General features: G+C 37.4%; 1 protein-coding gene and 1 non-coding gene across 2 annotated transcripts; both read left to right on the top strand.

Annotated features, from left to right (window-relative positions):
- The first annotated feature begins 1,097 nt into the window (after positions 1-1,097).
- Positions 1,098-3,475, top strand: LOC122058248 (probable polygalacturonase). Its single transcript, XM_042620848.1, has 6 exons — positions 1,098-1,245; positions 1,507-1,824; positions 1,905-2,025; positions 2,135-2,309; positions 2,400-2,470; positions 2,576-3,475. Exons 1-6 carry the CDS (start codon positions 1,213-1,215, stop codon positions 3,259-3,261), a joined length of 1,404 nt encoding a protein of 467 aa, XP_042476782.1. The 5' UTR covers positions 1,098-1,212; the 3' UTR covers positions 3,262-3,475.
- A 12,202-nt stretch (positions 3,476-15,677) lies between these two features.
- On the top strand, positions 15,678-15,750 carry TRNAA-UGC. The gene has a single exon. It is a non-coding gene; the product is annotated as a tRNA-Ala (tRNA).
- The last annotated feature ends 1,493 nt before the right edge of the window (positions 15,751-17,243 follow it).

Raw genomic sequence — 17,243 nt, 5'->3', positions numbered from 1 at the left:
TGCATGGGATATAGTATCTTCAGGAAATAAGAAAGCGATTCATGGTCCTTAGTTGGAGTGGATCTAATATACATAACAACTGGAGTATATCTAATATGGTGCCTAGTTTTGTTCACTTTTTTATGTATTTGGAATGAAATTGAAATGACGGAACAAGGCTTTGTCGTTCCATCATTTTACGTTTCTAGCATTTTTCCCCCTTTTTGTTCCAAAGAAAAAAACCAAAAAACAAGAAGTTGACACCAAACATTTTATTCCTTTTTTTTTGTTTCCATAGAACGAAAAAACTTCAAACACGTTTTCTAGATGACTACCAAACGCAGTTGAACTCTTTTGTTTAGAAACATAGTTCTTCATGAATTTCCAAATCATAGTAAGCTAGAAAAAAAAAAGAAGACATACTACACTTTGAGGGAGTGACCTCCTTAGATCAGCGAAAGGAGAGAGAGAGAGAGAGAGAGAGAGAGAGAGAGAGAGAGAGAGATAACTAGATTCGCGTGCGTGTGACTTGGGAAAAACTCCATCAAGTGAAATTTAGAATGACTTTGACCACATCTTGCTATTTTTTATATATAGAGGTCTACATGACTTTTGACTCAGTTTTCAATATTTTTCACTTTGACTCAAACCTAATATTCTAACTAAGCCTTTATGGATGGATACTTGGATATTTTTATGCTTATGAATAATTACTTAATTATTTGTATAAATAGGAATATATGTTTTGGAATTACAGACACTGTTATAATACTAATACTCCTTACCAAAAAAAAAGTTATAATACTAATACTAACCCTTAGTGCTCGGAATCAATTATAACCTAAATATAGAGGCTAACTAATCATAGAATTTTTCAAATCCCACCTAATTTTCCATATATAGTAAAAAATAATCTGGTAGACTCATCAATCCAAAATTGCCATAAATAATTGATCTTTTCTAACTTTTTTTTTTTCCCAAAAATGATCAGTAGTTTCATAATCTACCCTCATATGTGAATAAGAACAGTTTTTTGTGATAGATAGAGATGGATTCCTCTTACAGAGCCTCTCACTTATAATAGATTTTCAAAACTACCTACCACTAAGGGATTTAAATCTTTTATGTCGAGGGTTTTCCTTAAAATTCTCATTTTTTTTCTCTATAAATAATGCCAAGTCATGTTGACTCTGCAACCCATTACTATTTTTCTGAAGAATTTCCTTTCTCACAATGGCTTCCTCTAGAAATCCCAGAATAAAACAAGTAACACTTCTTCTTCTTCTTCTACTCCTCCCTGTTTTCCTATTTTCTCTTTGTTTGTTTCTTGTTTTTAAACATTTCTGTATCGTCTGAAGCTTTTGTTCTTCCCCTTTTTAATCTCAAATCACAAAACGTCTGGTTTTCATTTTCAGATTCATTTTTTTACTTTCACCTCCATCAGTTCAATTTTTTTTGTTTGAAGTTGGGTTTATTAGTTTGTGTCTAAATATTTAATTTTTGTGCTTCCAAAACTGCAAATCACAGATAATTGAGACAGTCGCAGTGATAGTATTGCTTGGATTGGTGGGCTTACAAGGAGCTGAATCGGGTTCCAGCTTCAGTTACGAAGCGATAAATTGCAGAAAACACAGCGCGTCACTGACCGATTTTGGAGGTGTTGGAGATGGAAAGACTTCAAATACCATTGCCTTCCGTAAGGCAATTGAACATCTCAGCCAGTTTGGAGCTCAAGGTGGATCCCAATTAATCGTTCCTGCTGGAAAATGGCTCACTGGGAGCTTCAACCTTACCAGTCATTTCACTCTGTTTCTACACAAGGATGCTGTTATCCTTGCTTCCCAGGTCTCTGTTTAATCTATATTGTTCTTCAATCTTCACCTCCTGTTCTCTGGTTTTGTTTTTGATTTGCTTAGCTTGATCAGGATGAGAAAGACTATCCCATTATCCCTCCTTTGCCTTCCTATGGGAGAGGAAGAGAATTACCTGGTCCAAGATATGGAGCTTTCATTTATGGTACAAACCTAACTGATATTGTCATTACAGGTATACGTCTCTGTTCATTACAACAAAATCACAATAAATAGATTCTGGGTTTCTGGATTTCTGGGTTTTCTCCCTTATTGCTCGACTGTGATGGGTTCTTTGATTTCAGGTAATAACGGCACCATTGATGGCCAAGGTGCTATTTGGTGGGAAAAATTCCGCAATAACCAGACTAACTATACTCGGCCTCACCTGATTGAGATCATGTACTCTAACCAAGTCCAGATATCCAATCTGACTCTTCTTAACTCTCAATTTTGGGTTGTTCATCCTGTTTATAGCAGGTTTGATCCTATTAATTCTTAAATCGAATCTCATTAATTTGTCTCCATGAGCAAGATCTCTCAGTTTTGATCAAAATTTTGTCATTGCAGTAATGTGTTAGTGTTGGGCCTTACCATCCTTGCACCAACTGATTCAGCAAACACTGATGGGATTGATCCGGGTTTGTCAGAGACGATGCTCCTTATGTATCAATTCAATTCTTGATTCATTCTACTAACTGGGTTGACACTGAATTGTTGTTTTCGTTTTCTCCTATGAAATGCAGATTCATGCACAAATGTTAGAATTGAAGACTGTTTTGTAGTTTCAGGAGATGACTGCATTGCAATAAAGAGTGGTTGGGATCAATATGGAATAGCTTTCGGGATGCCCACGAAGCATGTCATTATCAGAAGGTTCACCTGCATTTCACCTGACAGTGCTGTTATCGCTCTCGGAAGTGAGATGTCCGGTGGCATCGAGGATGTCAGGATTGAAGACATTTATGCTTTGAACTCAGAGTCCGGGGTGAGGATCAAATCAGCTCCTGGGAGAGGTGGATATGTGAAAGACATATTTGTAAGAAGATTTACATTGAATACAATGAAGTATGTCTTCTGGATGACAGGAGCTTATGGTTCTCACCCAGATGATGGCTATGATCCCAAAGCACTTCCTGTTATTAAAGGGATTAATTACAATTACATGGTTGCCCAGAATGTCACCATGGCTGCAAATTTGGCTGGTATTGACAATGATCCCTTTACTGGAATTTGCATGTCTAATGTCACAATTGGGCTCTCTGCAAAACCTAAGAAATTGCAGTGGAACTGCACCGATATCGCCGGAACAACCAGTGAAGTGACTCCTCCACCTTGTTCTCTGTTGTTAGATAATGGCAAGAGCACTTGCCCTTTTCCAACCAACAAGCTACCAATCGAAGATGTCAAATTGCAAACATGTTCTTACTGAGGCAACCTATGATACTGTACTAGTTCTATCACTATAAATTAATTTCCTACTACATAGCTTTTGCAAAGGCATTTTTGGACCAGAAAAAACGTAGGAAACAATAAAAAGACAGTATTGAAATTTACTGAACTTTTTGTATTCAAGTGTAGCTTCAAACCCACAATGCTGCTTATGTAGTTTATCGAATCAATATGTCTGTTATTCTTAGGGTCCATTTGATTTTGTTCCTCTTGTTACTGTGTCTAGTAACAGCAGAAACGGTTTTCGCTTTTTCTGTGCTAAGAAACGATTTTTGGAAAGACAAAAAGGTGTTTGATTTTTGTGTTTCCCGAAACGTTTTCAATAGTGTAGTTGAGTTTAAGACATGAGTGAAGGCACGACATTATCGGAATGCAATTCATGAGTGATGGTATGGCGTCGGAGTTGCAAGTATGGTTCATGGAGATGAGCTTCAGAAGGATGAAGGCAATCCAAAACTATGAGCTTCGCACAACCAAGTTGGAATTGCCACATTTGGATAGCGAAAAGTGTCAACAATGGGTTGGGTAGGTCGAGTGAAGTACCAAAAATAGAAACAGAAAAACAAGTCAAACTTGTTTCTCCATTCCTATTTCTAGACACAGAAATAGGCATACATTTCTATTTTTGTTTCCAAAAATAAGTGAAACGAAACAGAAAAATCAAACGGATTTTGGGGTGTATTTCCGTTTTTGAACAAAGAAAATGGAAAAACCGTTTCTAAAAACAAAATCAAACAGGCCCTTAATAGTCTAAGCATGCAAAACTGACAATATTTTTTTTTCAATTGTAAGTAATGTCTTACGTGCAAATATGAGCAGGAATAGTTACTTTTGAGATAGAATTTGTTTGTTTAGAAATTATCAATTATGCAGGAGTTATCGATTATAGTAGTAGTTATTAAAGAAGTGGCATTAGTAGAGTAAAAGGTTGAAACTCTTTTGTAATTGTTATCCTATCCTATTTAAGCATAAGGACAAAAAAAAGTAGAGGCAACGATTGAAATCCTAAACTATCTCTTGATGTTATTTTTAGGAAAATTTGCATCCACCTCCCTTTACATTTCCCTTATTACATTGAACCCCCTCGCGTTTCGTTTATTACAAATAAATCTAGTCAACCTAACATCGTGAGACGGGTGTTATTTTTTTTTTTTTTAATTTGAAAAGACAATTTTACCCTTATGATATCTTTCCCTAAAAAATAGAAAGAGTCAATCACCATTTTACCCTTTGAACATCAAACCCTAAAATCCCAAAATTGTCTTCAACCCAAGCCGCTACCCCTTTCGTCTCTATTGTTCAGAGTGAAACCTCTCGCCGGGGCACCCCAAATGACCTGAATTTCTGCTAATGCAAAAAATTCACCGGCATTCTAATCGTATCCTTTTCAGATCCCTCCGGCGATCATCCCCTCTTTCTCCCAACTCACCACCTACTCCTCCACCTGCACCAATTCTGCTCTCTACCAGCAGCAACAGCTGAATCATAACCTACTCTCATCTCGCTCCTTTGTCTTCTCCTCGGCAGAAGACGCCGCAGCAGAGCGACGCTGTTGCAAGCGCTGCCTCAGAATCGAACCCCCCCACTCCACGAACTCCGTCGCGACCCAAGCGTTCCTCTCCCTCGCGTCGAACCTAACGCTCCTTGCCTCCCTGATTCCACCTCTGCACTCGTTGGTCCCTGCTTAAACCTTCACGATAAAGTCCAAAGCCTCGTTCGAGCGGGCAACCTCGATGGTGCCTCCGCCACCGCCCGCCATGTAGTCTTCTCAATACCTACCCTACCGTCTTCACCTGCAATGCCATCATGGTTGCTATGTATCGCGTTGACCGCTACGGCGACGCTATCAGTCCCTTCACCTTTTTCTTTAGGCAGTTGAACTTTGTTCCCAATGCGGTCTCTTACACTGTCCTTATCAACACCCATTGTGTTGCTGGTCGCGTCAATACAAGTATCGAAATTGACCACCACATCCTCGCAAACGCACCTTTTAGCCCTTCGGTAGTGACTTACCTTCATCTCAAGAAGGGTTTAGTTGACGCTGGTCTGGTCGGATCTCTGACACTATGAATCTCCTCCGTGAGATGGTCAACAAGGGCCATGGTGCTGACTCTTTAGTCTTCAACATTCTTGTCGCTGGGTTCCTCAATTTGGGCAACTTAGAGAGAGCAAATGAACTCTTTGATGAGCTTCGAAAACATTGCCTTGTCTATGATGGAGTCATCAATGTGACGTTCATGAACTGGTACTGGAAGCAGGGGAAGGATACCGAAGCCATAGAGTCTTACTGCAGCCTGTAAGATTTCCTATTAGGTAGGCTAGCATAGTCAAAGATTTATTTCCAAAACCGATTTAGTGGTGTTGATTAAAGATGGAGTAAGCAGAAAGAATCTAATATTATTGGTAAGTGATCTCTATGGAGATATTGGATTCTATTAGCACACCTTAATGGTATGAAATATTTATTACTATGTGTGGACCTAAGGTATTGTTTCCTTAATGGGGAGGAAACCCTAATTTTATTGCAGGGTTGGTCACTACCCTCATCCCTATATATAGTTATCACTGACCCATTAAGTGAAGCTAACAATCAAAAGCATAAGGGAAAGAGGGTAGACCAGACCAACATTGATCGTGTTGTACAAGGAGCATACAAGAAGACGTTGAGGAGTTCTTATTCTTCAACCATGGATTCAGGTATGCCTAAAACGTGTATTTTATAGTGTTTGTCATGCATGCTTATCGATCTTCATGAATCGTTCCGTATCTGTTTTCTATCAATGGTATCAGAGCCTCGTTCATGAAAAATCGATCGGCTGTACCACCAGTAATAAACATCAATTTTTTCTCCTCGAGTCGTTTTGTTTTGAAGAAACAAGAAAAATAATATATTATTACTAAAGGATAAAACTTACAAAGTTTTATTTAAAAAAAAAAGTGACAAAAACAACCGTACTTGCTTTTACTGTTTGGTTTAAAAAAAAAAAAGGGTGACAAAAGCAACTGTACTTGCTTTTACGGTTTGGTTAAAAATAAAAAAAAAGGGTAAAAGGTAAGTACGGTTTTGTCAGATCTTGACTACTCCCATTCTACTATTTCCAGTTTCTTATGCGTGTTATTTTGGTGTACTTAAGGAGACGATAAAAAGATGAATCTCTTCCTCTTCAATCCTCCCTCTTCTTGATTCCAGTTCTACTGTCTTTCCTTTTTTTTTTTCTCTCTTTTTCTATCGAAACAGATCTTATTCAAAGAAAATAACCCATGATGTTGTTCTGATCTGTCATAATAGGAACACTGATGATTTTATATATTAAAATTTTATGTGTTTTTGTTTTTCATATTATTATTCAGTAATTCTTTGATGAAAAATTATTAAAAATATAATGGGCATACAGTTACAATCCAAGTCTATAGAGTTTTCGTAACTTTAGAGATTAGACTTCCACTTAGTGGGCTAATTCCTAAAGATGCAGAATCACTATAGATCATCCAGATGGATTGCAGTCAAGAAAGCCATATGGCGAACGATGTGCTCTTGCCAACACAGGTGAGTCTTCGTTTGGTCGGTTTTGCTTGATGGTGTGAGGGTGACGTTTTGAGCTTCACTATTTTTGAGGTTCTTGTCTTGCCACCACAGGTGACGGAATCTACAATATGGTGTTGTTTTTTGGTGTCTCGCCTTACATGTGAAAGATTTTACTGCATGTTGGGCGATCTTGCCACCATAGGTGTGACCCCAATGATGCTGGATCTTTTCCCAATTTATGTTTTTCATACAATTGTTAAAATTGGTATTGGGATAAATCTGATTAATAAGCCCTAATTAGTCAGTTTTCATTATATTATTGGGATGTTGATATGTTTTTGGTTATTGCATATTTTATGTTTTGGTAAAATTTTGGTACTTATTATTGCCAGCTATGACTTCCCAATTATCTTCCATCAAAGTCCTGAATGGTTCCAATTTTGAGGAGTGGATAGACTCTCTTACTGTGTCTCTTGCAATCATGAGACTCGATTATGCCCTGAGAACTGATAAACCCCCCGAGCCCACAATTGAGAGTGATGCTACTGCAAAAGCACTTTATGAAAAGTGGGAGGAGTCCAATAGATTGTGCCTGATTGTTATGAAGCATACTATGGACAAGACCATTAAGAAAAGTGTGCCTTCGAAAGAAAATGCTAAGGATTTTCTTGCAGCCGTTAATACAAAGTTTACCAAATTTGATAAGGCTGAGAAGGGAACATATTTAGAGTGGTTCTCATCCACTCGATATGATGGCACAAGTGGAGTACGTGATCACATTATGAAAATGACCAATTATGCTGCCACATTGGGCGAGATGGAAGTGAAGATATCTGATTCTTTCCTTGTGTGGCAAATTATGCAATCACTTCCATCATCGTTTGATACTCTTAAGACCTCCTATAATGCACAAAAATTGGAGTGGAATCTTGAGGACATGACTTCCATATTGGTACAGGAAGAGGAAAGAAAGAAGAAGGAAAAATTTAACTCTGCTTATTTTGTTTCCAATAATGGGGGTAAGAAGAAATTCAAGAAAAATTGGAAAGGCAACAAGCAAGAAAAATCAGGAAAAATAGAACAGAAAACCGATCAGAATCTGAAACCAAAGACTAAGGCTTTTAAGGGAAAGTGTTTCTTCTGCAAAAAAGATGGACATATGAAGACAGATTGCTATGGCTATAAGAAATGGCTTGAAAAGAAAGGTACATCTTTAGCTCTAGTGTGTCTTGAATCCAATCTTGTAGATGTTTCCCCTGATTCGTGGTGGATTGATACTTGAGCAACTATTCACATCACTAATTGTTTGCAGGAATTAAGAAGCAGGAGGAAACCAAGTGAGGGAGAGATGATGATTTACATGGGAAATGGAGAGAAGACCAAAGTTGAATTTATAGGAGTAGTTAGATTACTTTTATCCACTGGTTTTGTTTTGAATTTGAATGATGTGGTTTATGTACCATCGTTTAGACGAAAACTTGTTTCGGTATCTAAACTTGACAGTTGTGGTTACACTTTTAATATTGGCAATGGAAAACTTACTCTCTATTCTGATTCTCTCATGGTTGGATCTGCCTTGTTATATGATGGTCTTTATAAATTTGATTTGGATATTAGTTCTTCCAAATATGCCAACAGTTCTTCTATTATAAATTATGTGGTTACAAATCCTAAACGTGCTAGATTTGATGAAAATTCTTCTATGTTGTGGCATAAACGTTTAGGACATATTTCTAAACAGAGGATAGAACGATTGATTAAGGATGGTACACTTCCTCAATTGGATTTTTCAGATTTTGGAATTTGTATTGATTGCATTAAGGGGAAACACACTAGAGCTAAAAAGAAAGGTGCAACCAGGAAGGATGAAGCATTGGAACTGATTCATACTGATATTTGTGGTCCATTCACTCCTACTACCATGGGTGGATACAGATATTTTATTACTTTCATAGATGATTTTTCCCGTTTTGGTTTTATTTACCTTATTCAAGAAAAATCTGAATCCTTAGATGCTTTCAAAGTTTTTAAAGCAGAGGTAGAACTTAAAAGGGAAAAGAAGATAAAAAGTGTGAGATCTGATCGAGGTGGAGAGTTTTATGGTAGATATGATGAAACTGGGCGTAACCCTGGACCATTTGCCAGATTCTTACAAGAATGTGGTATTGACGTTCAGTACACTATGCCTAGATCACCTGAGCAGAATGGGGTGGCTGAAAGGAGAAACCATACCCTTATGGATATGGTGAGAAGCATGATAAGTAATTCAACTTTACCTGATTTCTTATGGGGTGATGCTTTGAAAACAGCAGTATATATTTTGAATAAAGTGCCTAGCAAGTCTGTTCCCAGAACTCCCTATGAATTGTGGACTGGTAAGAAGTCAAATTTATCTCATTTTCATATATGGGGATGTGCTGCAGAGGTGAGACTTTACAATCCTCAGATGAGGAAGCTTGATCCAAGGACCATTAGTGGTCATTTTATCGGTTATTCTGAAAGATCAAGAGGATATAGATTCTATTGTCCTACACATTCTACTAGAGTAGTGGAATCAAATCGGGCAGTTTTCTTTGAGGATGATTTAGATTTTCAGTCTGCTCAACCACGTAACTTTGTTTTTGAGGAGGAACGTGTTCTTGTACCTATGCCTGTGACACTGCCGTCTACTGTATTACAGCCTCACATTGAACAAGAGAATGTCCCCACTCACGAACCTGTGCAACCTATAGTGGTTGAGCCTGCACCCCATGTTGTTGATGAGATTCAGAACCATATTGTTGTTGATGTTCCCTTGAGGAAATCAAAGAGAACTCGTAGGCCTGCCATATCTGATGACTATGTTGTTTATTTACAAGAACATGAGTTTGATATTACTTTGGATTCAGATCCAATCAGTTTTGACCAGGCTGCCAATGATCCCAATTCATCAATGTGGATGTTTGCCATGCAAGATGAATTGAATTCTATGTCTGTTAATGATGTTTGGAATTTGGTTGAATTACCAAAAGGATGCAGACCGATTGGTTGTAAATGGATTTTCAAGACCAAACGGAACTCTAAAGGTGAAATTGAGCGTTACAAGGCCAGACTTGTAGCAAAAGGATTCAGCCAGAGAGAGGGCATAGATTACAAGGAAACATTCTCACCAGTCTCGACAAAAGATTCTTTCAGAATCATCATGGCTTTAGTAGCACATTTTGATTTGGAACTTCATCAGATGGATGTCAAAACAGCTTTCCTAAATGGAGATCTTGAAGAGGATGTTTACATGCAACAACCCCTTGGCTTCAGGCAAGCTGATACAGAGCACCTTGTGTGCAAACTTAAGAAATCTATTTATGGTTTGAAACAAGCATCTAGACAGTGGTATCTTAAGTTCGATGAAGTTATCACTTCTTGTGGTTTCAAAGAAAATCTTGTGGACCAGTGTATTTATCTGAAGATCAGTGGGAGTAAGTTCATTTTCCTTGTGCTTTATGTTGATGATATTCTTCTTGCCAGCAATAATGTTGATCTTTTGCATGAGACAAAACGATTATTATCAAATCACTTTGATATGAAGGATCTTGGTGAGGCCTCTTATGTTTTGGGCATTGAAATTCATCGTGATAGGTCTTGTGGCGTTCTTGGTTTGTCTCAGAAAAGTTACATTGAGAGGATATTAAAAAGGTTTAATATGTTAGCATGTTCCCCTAGTAAGGCTCCAGTTGTAAAAGGGGACAAATTTGGCAAGTCTCAATGTCCACAGACAGAATTGAAGTGCAATCAGATGAAGAACATACCTTATGCATCTGCTGTTGATAGTTTGATGTATGCTCAAGTTTGTACATGGCCAGACATTGCCTATGTTGTTAGTGTACTTGGGAGATATTTAAGCAACCCTGGTGAAGCGCATTGGGTAGCTGCTAAGAAAGTCATGAGATATTTACAGGCCACTAAGGATTTTATGCTTACTTATAGAAGAACCGATTCTCTTGATGTAGTTGGTTACACTGACACAGATTTTGTTGGATGCCTAGATGACCTCAAGTCTACTTCTGGATATGCTTTTGTGATGGCAGGTGGGGCTATATCTTAGAAGAGTGTCAAGCAGACACTCACTGCATCTTCTACTATGCAAGCTGAGTATGTAGCGTGTTATGAAGCCACTATTCAAGCTTTATGGTTAAGGAATTTTATCTCAGGGCTACAGATTGTTGACTCTATATCTAAACCATTGAGGATGTTCTGTGACAACTCCGCTGCGGTACGTTTCTCTCATAACAGTAAAAGTACTTCAGGCTCTAAACACATTGACATTAAGTATTTTTTGGTCAGAGAGAAAGTTCAAGAGTCACAGATTACAATGGAGCAGATTGCTACAGAAAACATGATTGCAGATCCTCTTACTAAGGGCTTGACTCCAAAAGTTTTTCAAGAGCATGTCACTAATATAGGACTTGTTAGTTCTTTTGATGCAATTTATTAGTGGGAGTTTTGCTCAATATGTTTGCATTTAACTTTCAGTTTTATTGCATTATTATTGTTCTCAAGAATATATATATATATATGCATTTTTTTATGACCATTTTTTTATGTGTATACACTTATCTATTTGCCTCCTACAGAAAATTGAGGTTATATGTGGTGTATTTACCTCATTCGGTATCTGAGGTTCCAGTCAATACACATACATCCAGTCACTAGTAAAGCCTCGTTTGATTGAGGTCTAGTGCTAGTGTTGTGGGACATCCGGATCTAGTCCCAATGAGCTTCTTTGATTGAAGCTTAAGCGTTTGGGAGACGCTTATAGTTAATGAGACCTTCGGTATCTGTCTCATAAGGCTCATTTGGTTTTCGAGCCAGGACCAATTTGGAAATAGACATGATGATCACTATTGCATGTTATTTCCATACCACACTTTCATATTGTTCAGCCCAAGTCGGTGATGTTATGAGCACTTTGACGTGTGTGGTCTCATATCGCTTTAGATGTGATGATCAATACGGTTGGGTGTTTGTAATTCTCATTCGGACCAAGGCATTTGGTTTAAGGTGCACTCCATTCGGCACTGTTTTGTTTGTGGCCACATTCAGTTTATCTAAACCGGAAAGTCGTTTTAAATAAATTTTAAAATCTAAAACTTGTGACATATGCTGCCCAAGTGGGAGATTGTAAGATTTCCTATTAGGTGGGCTAGCATAGTCAAAGATTTGTTTCCAAAACCGATTTAGTGATGTTGACTAAAGATGGAGTAAGCATAAAGAATCCAATATTATTGGTAAGTGATCTTTATGGAGATATTGGATTCTATTAGCACACCTTAATAGTATGAAATATTTATTTCTATGTGTGGACCTAAGGTATTGTTTCCTTAATGGGGAGAAAACCCTAATTTTATTGCAGGGTTGGTCCCTACCCTCACCCCTATATATAGTTATCACTGACCCATTAAGTGAAGCTAACAATCAAAAGCATAAGGGAAAGAGGGTAGACCAGACCAACATTGATCGTGTTATACAAGGAGCATACAAGAAGACATTGAGAAGTTCTTATTCTTCAACCATGGATTCAGGTATGCCTAAAACATATATTTTATAGTGTTTGTCGTGCATGCTTATCGATCTTCATGAATCGTTCTGTATATGTTTTCTATCATGTAGGCTCCAACACAGGCGTCTTGAAAGTGAATTGCAATGCTGCATTATCAAGAGGCACTCTGGAAGGGTGGTTTGGGATTTATTTTCGGAGATCATAGGGGAAAATTATTAAATCCTTTAATATTCCACAGTTCTTTATTTCAGTTATTCAAGGTGAAGCTTTGGCTATTCGAAGTGCATTATCTCATGCTTGGGAGTTGGGGTTTGATAGCCTTGTTGTGGAGATATAAGGAGGTTTACGACCTGATTCAAGATCAGACTCGACCACCGCCATTAGAGATTGTTGTTTTATGACAGGACATCAAGCTTTCTCTGCCCTCTTTCTTAACTATCTCTTTCTCTTGTATTCCAAGGGCTATGAACAATGTTGTTGATGCCCTGGCTAGGAAGGTATTGTCTATCATGTGTAGGACAAACAGGCCACATTCCATCCTTGGCTTTCTAGGCTTTGTGAGTCCAGAGCCTTAGGTTGTTCACATGTTTCAATTTAGTAAATTCCCTTTCTTCTAAAATGTGGTCAAAAGACTCAAAACTAATTCTCTAACCTAGTTCATTCCAAAAACACAGAAACAGATCGGACCAGACATATACAATCTACTCCATTTTGTCCCAAAAAACAAGAAATCGCCAGAATTGTTTCTTTGGAACGCTATTGTACAGAGCCTTAGGGCCTGTTTGATTTTGTTTTTCCTTTTTTTTTTTGTATCTAGAAACAGTAGAAACGATTTTTGTCATTTTTGTGCTAAGAAACGTTTTTTTGAAATTGTAAAAAAGTGTTTAATTTTTTTGTTTCCTAAAACGTTTTCAACAGTATAGTCGAGTTCAGGTCATGAGTGAAGGCACGACGTTATAGGAATGTAATTCACGAGTGAAGACATAATGTTGGAGTTATAAGTAAATGGGTCTCACTAATTAAGATTGATCTAAGGCCATGATTAAGAGTAGGAGCTGGTAGGGATCTTGATCACGAAGTATTACCGCTGAGATCTGATGCATAAAAGCTTTTGTAGTAGTAAAGTTCACTTTTTTTGCAGGTTAATTAATTTAGTAGTAGTTGGAAGGAAATAGGGAGAAATAACAATGGAGTGATACGGTAACTAGTTGCTAATTCGATTTCTTGCATATATATAATGTATTTGAAGGGGAAGAGTCCATGTTCAAAGCTTGGTTTTATGAAAATGGTTAAAACAAAACACATTTTATCCTTGTCTTTTTGCAGGGGCTGAGATTCTCGTTTTGTGAAGAGCTAAGACCCATCTCAAGAACAATCCCTGGGTTTAGAGTTTATTATAAAAGACAAATGAAAAACAAAGTGAAATTGATCATGAGAGAAAACTACTATGTTACTAATCATAAGCATTCTGGTGTAAGGAATGGTCTTTCTCTAGTTCAGTTACCTCAGCTTTTTCATATCAATTGATGAAGTTCTGATCTAGGGAGAGTTTCTAAAGATTTCACTTTGGTATTATGGGTTGAGTTTCAGAGACAGCCAAGTAAGAAAAAAGGGAAAAAATGCTATCTTTTGATAATACAGAGTAAAAATGGAGGTGGGTTTTTAATGATGCATACTCAGTTTCAAAAATATCCTGACCATGCATAACCAGTCGCAGGGATGAAGGCTTCTAATGATGCATACCAGTTTCAGAAATATCTAAACAAAAATAAATAAAATCCAGTTTCAGATGCATAGAGCAACCCCAAAACCTAATGAAATTTTCAGTTCCAAATGCAATCACTTCCCCAATAACACAAATTAGAGCATCCAAAAAAAAAAACGCAATCTAGCTAGAGATCAGAAAGGGATTTTGTTGATCTTTTCCACAAAGATCAACAAGAGAAAACCCCAAACCCCCACCATTCTCAGAGAAGAAATTAGGCCCAAAGAAGGAACTCTGGAATGGGTTGGACGATGACAGTGGAATTGTAGGTAGAGATACTACCTATGAATCTAACTGATCGATGCAAGACGACGAACCTTGAGCTTCAGGAACTATAGGGATGAGAGAGTTCCTCAGCTCTGGGTTACGGGAACTATAAGGAACCTTGAGCTTCAGGAACCTTGAGCTTCTAGAGCTTGGAGATGGAGTTGCCACTTCGAAAGTTTGGACAAAGATGAGTGGAGAAGGGGAGTTGCAGGTTCACCTTCAGGTTTTCCTTTGGAGTCGTTACTTGAGAGTTTTAGCGAGATATGGAGAGGAGTGCCTTCTATCGGGATTTTGTGAGAAGGGCTTTGGGTAGATCGCCTAATCTATCGAGATTCTTTTGAATTTTTTCCCCTCTTTGTTTCAAAAAACAGGAAAATAGGGTGGACTGTTGCTCCATTCTTGTTTCCAGACACAAAATAGTCATAAATTTCTATTTCAATTTTAGTTTCCAAAAAAATAAAAAATAAAACTGTTTTTGTAGTATTTTTCAGTCTCTGAGCACAAAAACAGAAAAACCATTTTTAAAAACAAAATCAAACAGCCCTTAGTATATCCCAAAATAAGGAAAATGATATATACACTAGCAATGTGTAATGAAATATTATACACCAACATCTTATTGATCATTGAATCTCCTTCTTGATATCTTAACCATTAAATTTTCCAGATGTTGCAACCTTATTATCTCTACTGCCAATACACTATCTCTCTTTTCCCTTTCTCCGTTTGCCACCAGTGCAACCCACTAGTTGCTTATCTCTCTCTCTCTCTCTCCTTCCTGCAACCTATTCACCTAACCTCTCGGTTAGATTAATTTAGAATGGATCTTTTTCTTATTTTAAGATTTAGGTTATAGACCTTAATTTTAGGTGGGAATTCTTAGTCAATAAAGACTAATGAACCTGTAAATGTCCCATTCTTGAGGTGGGTTCACCAAACCTTCTTTATCCTCACGATTGGTACCAATTCTTGGCTGGTACGAATCATACAATATCAATTCACCAATATGGATCAATCGTAAAAATATAAATAAAAACTGAATTTTATTGAAACAAGGGCAAATCCGTCTAATCTGGACTATTATAGGGCAATCCAATTGAATCAAACAAGAATAACATTTCGTATGGCTAATACTGATTACTAAATCCATGATTTGGATTCGAATCCGACAGTTCCCCGGGAAGGCACAACTTATTGCTACTTGGTCCGTAGATCTATATATAGAACAACAAAGAAAATGGGGAATAAATAATCGTAGATATATTATTTATATTGTAAACTGGATAATACCTAAGCAACAATGGGGATGTAGCTCAAATGGTAGAGCGCTCGCTTTGCATGCGAGAGGTACAGGGTTCGATACCCTGCATCTCCATTATTATTCACAAGTGAGCTGTGATTAAATGCATTCGGTGGACCTTGGGTTTCCACCATCTTCTCATTACGCAAGATGATAATGCTCTTATATGAGCTCACTTTTTCCCAGTTTTTTGCATTTTTTTCTTTATCTTTTTCAAAGCCTCCCTTCCTGAATGGGCGAGATTACATTAATGCCCTTCTAAGAGCTCAAATTTTTCAAACCTAGATTTCCTTTTTTAAGTCTCAATTCTTATGTGATAATCTTAGAAAATTCATCATTCGAGACCTTAATATTTTTAAGCGAAGTGGAACACGTCAGCCCGATTCTCCATGTCTAGTTACAGTCCTTGGTTTTAAGGGGCAGAGGCAACTTTTCACAACCCCCCTAAAATAAGTGGCTGTGTTTAGGCATGGGAACGCAAATGTACAGCATTCTTTCTCCCTATTTGTAATATCGTACTATAGTTAGAGCTCAAATTTGCTGTGAACCTTAGAGGTTGGTTTGTGAATCAATCCATGAATTTGTTCTAAAGTACTCTTTCTGTAATCTTCCCTAATTACACTATTATTTGGGATTTCAAATGTAATTGGCGAGCTTACATTAATGCCCTTCTAAGAGCTCAAATTTTTCAAACCTAGATTTCCTTTTTTAAGTCTCAATTCTTATGTGATCATCTTAGAAAATTCATCATTCGAGACCTTAATATTTTTAAGCGAAGTGGAACACATCAGCCCGGTTCTCCATGTCTAGTTATAGTCCTTGGTTTTAAGGGCAGGGGCAACTTTTCACAACCCCCCTAAAGGTTTCCACCATCTTCTCATTACGCAAGATGATAATGCTCTTATATGAGCTCACTTTTTCCCAGTTTTTTGCATTTTTTTCTTTATCTTTTTCAAAGCCTCCCTTCCTGAATGGGCGAGATTACATTAATGCCCTTCTAAGAGCTCAAATTTTTCAAACCTAGATTTCCTTTTTTAAGTCTCAATTCTTATGTGATAATCTTAGAAAATTCATCATTCGAGACCTTAATATTTTTAAGCGAAGTGGAACACGTCAGCCCGATTCTCCATGTCTAGTTACAGTCCTTGGTTTTAAGGGGCAGAGGCAACTTTTCACAACCCCCCTAAAATAAGTGGCTGTGTTTAGGCATGGGAACGCAAATGTACAGCATTCTTTCTCCCTATTTGTAATATCGTACTATAGTTAGAGCTCAAATTTGCTGTGAACCTTAGAGGTTGGTTTGTGAATCAATCCATGAATTTGTTCTAAAGTACTCTTTCTGTAATCTTCCCTAATTACACTATTATTTGGGATTTCAAATGTAATTGGCGAGCTTACATTAATGCCCTTCTAAGAGCTCAAATTTTTCAAACCTAGATTTCCTTTTTTAAGTCTCAATTCTTATGTGATCATCTTAGAAAATTCATCATTCGAGACCTTAATATTTTTAAGCGAAGTGGAACACATCAGCCCGGTTCTCCATGTCTAGTTATAGTCCTTGGTTTTAA

Source organism: Macadamia integrifolia, chromosome 12 (genome assembly GCF_013358625.1).
Source record: "Macadamia integrifolia cultivar HAES 741 chromosome 12, SCU_Mint_v3, whole genome shotgun sequence".
NCBI classification, from domain to species: domain Eukaryota; kingdom Viridiplantae; phylum Streptophyta; class Magnoliopsida; order Proteales; family Proteaceae; genus Macadamia; species Macadamia integrifolia.
The sequence above is the reverse complement of the archived record's forward strand: the minus strand, read 5'-3'. Positions and strand labels throughout refer to the sequence as shown.

Excerpts from the sequence above, each read along its gene's own strand:
- LOC122058248 (XM_042620848.1), top strand. The coding sequence starts at position 1,213 with ATGGCTTCCTCTAGAAATCCCAGAATAAAACAA. Across the intron at positions 1,246-1,506 it reads GAAATCCCAGAATAAAACAA|ATAATTGAGACAGTCGCAGT; the intron begins GTAACACTTCTT and ends TGCAAATCACAG. Across the intron at positions 1,825-1,904 it reads CTGTTATCCTTGCTTCCCAG|GATGAGAAAGACTATCCCAT; the intron begins GTCTCTGTTTAA and ends TAGCTTGATCAG.